Source organism: Uranotaenia lowii, chromosome 2, assembly GCF_029784155.1.
Source record: "Uranotaenia lowii strain MFRU-FL chromosome 2, ASM2978415v1, whole genome shotgun sequence".
Taxonomy (NCBI): Eukaryota; Metazoa; Arthropoda; class Insecta; order Diptera; family Culicidae; genus Uranotaenia; species Uranotaenia lowii.
Genome location: NC_073692.1, coordinates 328,617,327 through 328,624,636, shown reverse-complemented (window position 1 = coordinate 328,624,636; position 7,310 = coordinate 328,617,327). Strand labels below are relative to the sequence as shown.

Genomic DNA, 7,310 nt, shown 5'->3' with positions numbered 1-7,310 from the left:
CTTGGTTGCATGAGGTGTGCCCTTTTTAAATATAAGTTGGTCTTGGTTTGCGCTGGTTTTTTCTCCGTTGTTGTTCCGCTGGTTGTGCCCCCCTGCTGCAGTCAACAAGTTCGACGGTTTCGTCAATCGGGTTTCGCGGTTGTGTGGAACGTCGAGTAGATCGGGTACAGCTGTTAGTGCTACAGTGCAGTTTGGTGATAGTGTTTAATTTTGCATTGGACGAGTTGGGCCGAAAGGACTTCAGTTTGGTTTCAAATTAAAACTTAGTGAAATAAAGTGAAAGTGAAAAAGTGTAACATGGCTAGAAACTTACAATCGCAGCTAAAAACTCTGCAAAAACGTGAACGACAAATAGTGCTTATGCTGGACAGTGTCGATCGTTTTTTGCAACACTATAATTCGGAACATGATGAGTGTCAATTAACTTCTAGGATTCAAGCTTTGGATCCAGTGTACAGTGAGTTTTACGAAGTGCGTGGAAAAATAGAGATTGCTTTGGAAGAGGCCGATGAAAAGCTGGACAAGGATTTGGAAGAGGACACTAAAAAGGAAGCAGAAAAGCAACGACAGGATGAGAACGAGAGGATTTTGCTGGAGTTTGAGGATCGATTTTTCGAGCTGAAAGGAATGCTCATGAAACTTCAATCATCGAAATCATCTCAGCCAAGCGACGAGTCGAGATTCAGCCAAGATCGGTCCGCCCCATTCTCTCGTGTCAAGCTTCCAGAGATTCGACTTCCAACCTTCAACGGGAAGATCAAGGAATGGGTGACGTTCAGAGATAGCTTTCGGAGTCTCATTCACTGCAATCCTCAGCTAGGATCTACGGAGAAGTTCACGTATCTCAGGTCTGCCGTCACAAGTGATGCGTTGAAGGATATCGCATCCATTGAACTCACCGATGCCAACTATGATGTCGCTTGGGATATTTTGGAGGAGCGTTACGAGAATCGTAAGCTCATTGTGAAGGCTTACCTGGACGCATTATTCGCTTTAGAACCTCTGAAGAAAGAAGGCTACGACGGGCTGAATAATCTGATCACCGAGTTCGAGAAGAATCTTCAGATGTTGCAGAAGGTCGATGAAGAAACCGAAGGCTGGAGTACAATCCTGGGTTACATGCTGAGCGCCCGTCTTGATCCTGTTACTCTTCGAAATTGGGAAACACACCATAACAGCAAGGAAGTTCCCAGGTACGAAGACCTCAAGAAGTTTTTACGCAACTATTGCAGTGTTCTCCAATCTGTAGCGCCATCGAAAGGGTCAAGTTCAACAGACAACAAGCAATCCAGGAGTTCAGTATGTAATACCGCATACAAGTCGTCGAATCGGTGTCCATTCTGCAACGATCCGTGGCATTCACCCTTCCACTGCCAGAAGTTCATGCGTCTCAAATTGTCTGAGCGTTTGGATGCGGTTAATCGAGCCAGAGTCTGCCGTAACTGTTTCCAGAGTGGTCATTTCGCAGCGAATTGCAGCCGAAGTACCTGTCGTCATTGTCACCAGAAGCATCATTCGTTAATCCACGCGTCGCGATCCTCCGTTCCACACCCGTTGAATCCGAAGCCTTATCAACAGTCAACCTCACAACCCATCGTTCAACAAGCATCGTTCCAACAGCCGAATCCACAACTCCAACCAACAAACACCGAGAACTTGCACACCTCAACACAAAATGCACCAACAACCTCACAACACACAAACACACAACAAACCTCAACACATAGTAACACCAGTCAAAATTATGTCGCACTTCCTGCTTCTTCGCAACACTGCCTCATGACACGTGACTTCTCTCGCAAGCTGCGCTTCGTTGAATCTCCCACGTTCCTGTCGGTCCAAGGTATTGGATCATCGCAAAGTGTTTCAACAAAGGCTGTGAGCGCTGAAATAACTCCCCGTTCGCCGAAGATGTCCCGTTTCCAGGAAACTGTGCAATTTTTCGTTTTGCCAAAGCTCACTCTTCATTTGCCAACAACTTCGTTTGATCCATCCACTTTGTCGCTTCCTGATGCATCGCTCCTGGCAGATCCGTATTTCCATGAGTCGAGGCGCATAGACGTAATAATTGGCGCTGAATATTACATGGACTTGCTCACAAACGACAGAAGGAAGATAACTGCAAACGGACCAACTTTACAAAAGACCGTATTCGGATGGATTGTCTCGGGTCGAGTATCAAGCGCAACACCATCCATTTCTCAGACTTATGTTTGTTCAACTGTAGATCTTCAAGATCAACTGATGAAGTTTTGGGAACTGGAAACCTGCCGCGTTAAAAGCGTCCTGTCGATAGAAGAATCGTTGTGTGAAAAGATCTTTCGAGAAACTACGATACGTGACACTGATGGCCGATTCGTCGTTACGCTTCCCAAGAAAGAGTCTGTGATTGATCAAATCGGCAACTCACTCACGAGAGCTGCTAGTCGTTTTACGGCACTGGAAAGGCGATTTGAAACCGATGCGGATTTGAAGAAGTTGTATGCTGCCTTCGTCCACGAATACCTTGCACTAGGGCACATGCAAGAAGTGTCAGACAAGTCGGATCTAGAAAAAGGCTACTACATACCGCATCTCCCTGTGTTTAAACCTGACAGTACGACGACAAAATTGCGGGTGGTGTTCGATGCATCATGCAAGTCATCCTCTGGTGTTTCGTTGAATGATGCTCTCATGGTGGGACCCGTCGTCCAGGATGAGCTGCTGGATATCACGCTACGCTTCAGGCTTCATCAGTACGCGATTGTAGCTGACATAGCCAAGATGTATCGAATGATCAAGGTGCAACGTGGGGATCATCGGTGGCAAAGGATTTTGTGGCGAGATTCAAGAGATGAGTCTATTCGAACCTTCGAACTTAACACCGTTACTTACGGTACTTCCTCCGCCCCTTATCTTGCTACAAGGTGTTTGCAACAATTGTCCCAGGATGGAGCTGAGGAATATCCGATCGCAGCTGAGGTGCTTCTGCGTTCTACGTCGACGACATGCTGATCAGTGTCAAATCCATTGAGGAAGGAAAGCAACTTGTGCAGCAAATGATGAGCCTCATGGATTCTGCTGGAATGTCTCTCAGAAAGTACGTTTCTAACTGCTCGGAGATTCTACAAAATGTACCCTACCATCTCTGTGATGAGCGATTGGTTTGTGAATTAGACTCAACCATATCTACTGTGAAAACACTTGGATTGCAGTGGCAGCCTAGCTCCGATGACTTCCGCTTCAGTACGATTTCTTGGGATGATAAAGCACCGATTACCAAGCGAAAAGTATTGTCAGACGTAGCACGGCTTTTCGATCCCTTAGGACTAGTTGGCCCCGTCGTAATCCAAGCTAAAATCTTTGTACAAGATCTGTGGAAACTCCAATGTGATTGGGATGAGGAACTGAGCGTTGAGCTTCAAGAGCAGTGGAGGGAGTATCGTCGAAATTTTGCCAGCTTAGATAGTTTGTCAGTGCCCCGTTGGGTCGGTTTAAGTCAGGAGACAAGAGTCGTAGAAATTCACGGATTTTGTGATGCTTCAGACAAAGCGTACGGAGCATGTTTATATGTCAGAACCGTTGATGCAAATGAGGAGATTCTAGTTCGACTGTTGACGGCGAAGTCGAGAGTAGCTCCTCTCGAAAACCTGAAGAAGAAAAAGAAGAGGCAATCTACGCCACGATTAGAATTGTCATCAGCTTTACTTCTCGCGCACCTGTATGAGAGAGTCTCCAGAAGCATCAAGTTGCAGTCAGCAAAATCCCACTTTTGGACTGATTCCATGATAGTTAAGTGTTGGCTATCATCCCCACCTTCGCGTTGGAAAGAGTTTGTAGCAAACCGAGTCTCCGAGATCCAACACATCACGGTCGCTGGAACATGGAATCACGTAGCAGGAGTTGAAAACCCGGCAGATATAATTTCCCGAGGCATGATTCCAGCACAGTTGCAGTATCAATCGCTGTGGTTTCAAGGCCCATCTTGGTTGAGGCTTGAAGAGAAACACTGGCCTAAGAATGTGAACGTCGTTGAGGAGTCGTTAGAGAAGTCATCGTTGGAAGAAAAGGCGAGTACCACGGCTGTAGCACAGGTTGTAGAACCAAGCGAAGTATTTGGATGGAGATCCTCTTACATAGAGCTAATGCGCCTTGTGGCATGGATGCGACGATTTCGATTCAACTCTCAGATTGCGCATAGAGATATTAAAAGAAGTGGTGCCCTGACTCTCACAGAACTCGATGAATCGCTGAAGACGCTTGTACGAATCGCTCAGGAAGAGAGCTTTCCGAAAGAGTACTGTGATTTGAAGAACAATCGTCCGATTTCACCGTCATCAAAACTGATGACATTGACGCCGGAGATGGTAGATGGGTTAATCCGGATTGGCGGCCGGCTCCGACATGCATCGATTTCCGATAACCGAAAGCACCCGTACATCTTGGATCATCGACATCCGTTTACCGAAACAGTGATGACATACTATCACCGAAAGTTGTTTCACGCAGGTCAACAGCTTCTCATTGCTGCAGTTAGAGATCAATTCTGGCCAACGCACATTGGAACCCTTGCTCGCTCTGTGATCTTCAAATGTGTCCCTTGCTTCCGCGTGAAACCCAAGAGTCAGGAACAGATCATGGCAGATCTACCAGTTGAACGAGTGACTCAGTGCCCAGTTTTTGAGAGAGTTGGTGTGGATTACTGTGGGCCATTTTTCGTAACGTACCCTCAGCGAAAATGTCGGCCTGTCAAGGTTTTCATCGCTATCTACGTTTGCCTTGTGACAAAGGCTGTGCACATGGAAGTGGCTTCAGATTTGTCTACACAAGGTTTCCTTGCCACTTTTCAACGGTTTTGTAGTCGTCGAAGTGCTCCTCGGTTGGTGATGTGCGACAATGCGAAAAATTTTGTTGGAGCAAAACGTGTTCTGGACGAAGTTCACGGGTTGTTCATCAGCAAGCAGTTCCAAAACACGGTGGTTGATTACGCAGCAAACCAAGGCATCGAGTTTCATTTCATCCCGGCACGCTCGCCAAATTTTGGAGGACTTTGGGAATCTGCAGTGAAGTCGTTTAAAACTTTGCTCAAACGGACAGTTGGACAGCGCTCGCTTGGACACGAGGAATTCCAGACAATCGTGGTGAAGATTGAGGCAGCATTGAACTCCAGACCAATCACCGAACTCAGCAATGATCCTGATGATTTCGAACCGCTCACGCCAGGACATTTCCTGGTGCAAAAGAAAATGACTGCTCTCCCTGAACGCGATTTGAAGGACGTACCGGAGTCGAGACTGAAGGTCTGGCAGAGAATGGAACAGATTTCCCAGAATCTGTGGGCAAAGTGGTCGACTCAGTACCTTTCTAACCTCAACAACCGAACGAAGTGGACTAAGAAGAAGGACAACATCAAAATCGGCACCTTGGTCATACTGAAGGAGGAAAATTTCCCGCCTCTGCAGTGGCCCATGGCACGAGTAATAGACCTCCACCCTGGTACAGATGGAAACATACGCGTTGTCACTGTTCGCACACAGAACGGCACATACAAGAGAGGCATTTCGAAAATCTGCGTGTTACCTATCCGTGACAACCTACCATCGTCAGAAGAGGAGAACCTGGACTCCTCCACCGGCGGAGATCAATAGATCTCCGCCTTCCCAGTTAAGTTATGTGTTTGTTTGAATTTCAAAAAGCTCACCGAATTTCTTTTCCATAGAGTTACGATGCCTCCTAAACTCAGACAACTCTGAGACATCCCATGTGGATAGCACTTTCACCTGAATTGAGGTAATCTGTTTTGTTTCGGTGGTGGTCAGTCGTATGTTTGCATGCATGAGTAAAGCCTGAATACTCGTCGCCTTTCGGCCTGTTTTTAAACAGTCCCACGTCGTAACAGTCTGTTGCGAAGTGTATCGCAGTGTCAATCTGCGGAAGTCCCGTTCATCTCTAATTGAGATCCCCGTTTTGATATTTTGAGGAAAAGTGGTGCCAATGAAGAGAGAGAAGACTAGTATTCGCCCCCTGAACGCCTGCGCAGTGGTCATGGACAGGTTTGGCCAACCCCGACGTGCTCACCCAGCGTAGAAGTTCGCCAGCAGCATCACCAACCAAGAGATCATCAACTCGAAGTCCAGCGCGTAACAGATGGAGGTCATCACACGCCATAGGGCGTCCGCGGAGGCCCGGAGGCCTCCGCTCCAGGGAAGTCGTTTTGTGAAACATAAATTCAATTTAATTAGCACCCTCTCATCTGATTACATAGATTTGTCGTCGCCCACCGAAGCCAATCATCCGTTTCAACGTCATCGTATGAGTACGGTGACCCCAAAGTTCAGCAAGATTCGTCCGCAGTCGTAACCACGTTGTAGTCCAGGAAGCAGGAGTTCGAGCAGAAATTCCACCAACACATTCGTCATCACTATCAGTCCATCATCCGTAGATCACCGAAGAGGTTGCGCAGCATCATTTTTTCAAAGGTAAATGCACTTTAGTATGTGTTCGTCGAAGCACATTGCAGTACTACACACCTTAAGAGATTTTTTATCCTCTTCGAGGTGATCAGCAGCAGCAATCATCAATCATCTGGCTTGGTTCGATCCATCGTACAGTCCGACCTACCCGATAACCCCGAAGTACACCGCAGTGAAGGTTAACAGTTCCGTCTGATTTTGGTTCAGACCCACTCCAATTCGAGTTGCTAACTCGTCACCAGTTCTAGTACACACCATTTTATATTTTAAGCTAAGATTGTAAATAGTTGAACATTAGGAAACGAAGTAATTTTAGTTATAATTGAAATGATATTTCAAGGCGGCCGGCATGAACGCGCACTTCTAATTTGTACGCGCATGCGCGCTTCTAATTTGTAGCAAAATGCGCAATAACGTTCATAAGGAACAGTTGAAATGGAACAGTGCGAATGTCATCTAATTATGTTTTGTTTACGTTTTTACATAGCTCAGTAGCATTCGAGCTAGAATACAAGTTACCGCCGCGAAATATAGACCGTTTTTTACTTCCGAAATAAAGTTGTTTTCGCCAAGTAGTGAAGTTTTTATAATCCGCGAGTTTCTTGTTCGGATCCGAAAAGTTCTTCCGGGAGTGCAGGGTCCCAAGCAAAATTAAGGCCAGATTATAATATGGAAAAGGGACCACGCAACAAACCTGAAGTTTGCATAGAATAACGTTGGTTTTTTTTCGGGTTGACTAAAATAACGTTTTTCACCAATAATTGTGGTCTTTTTAAACCGACTTTTCTTTTAATTTTAGTGTTTTAAAGGTTTAATTATGACAATATTTCATCTGAAGAACGCAATTTGATTGGGGTA

At 46.1% G+C, this 7,310-nt stretch overlaps 2 protein-coding genes across 2 annotated transcripts; both read left to right on the top strand.

The window, feature by feature from the left end:
• The first annotated feature begins 297 nt into the window (after positions 1 to 297).
• LOC129742956 (uncharacterized) lies at positions 298 to 2,994 on the top strand. Its single transcript, XM_055734899.1, has one exon. The coding sequence runs from the start codon at positions 298 to 300 to the stop codon at positions 2,992 to 2,994; it is 2,697 nt and encodes an 898-aa protein (XP_055590874.1).
• A 56-nt stretch (positions 2,995 to 3,050) lies between these two features.
• LOC129742955 (uncharacterized) lies at positions 3,051 to 5,627 on the top strand. Its single transcript, XM_055734898.1, has one exon. It carries the CDS (start codon positions 3,051 to 3,053, stop codon positions 5,625 to 5,627), a length of 2,577 nt encoding a protein of 858 aa, XP_055590873.1.
• Positions 5,628 to 7,310: the final 1,683 nt, after the last annotated feature.

Coding starts and splice junctions, on each gene's coding strand:
- LOC129742956 (XM_055734899.1), top strand. CDS start 298: ATGGCTAGAAACTTACAATCGCAGCTAAAAACTCTGCAAAAACGTGAA.
- LOC129742955 (XM_055734898.1), top strand. CDS start 3,051: ATGGATTCTGCTGGAATGTCTCTCAGAAAGTACGTTTCTAACTGCTCG.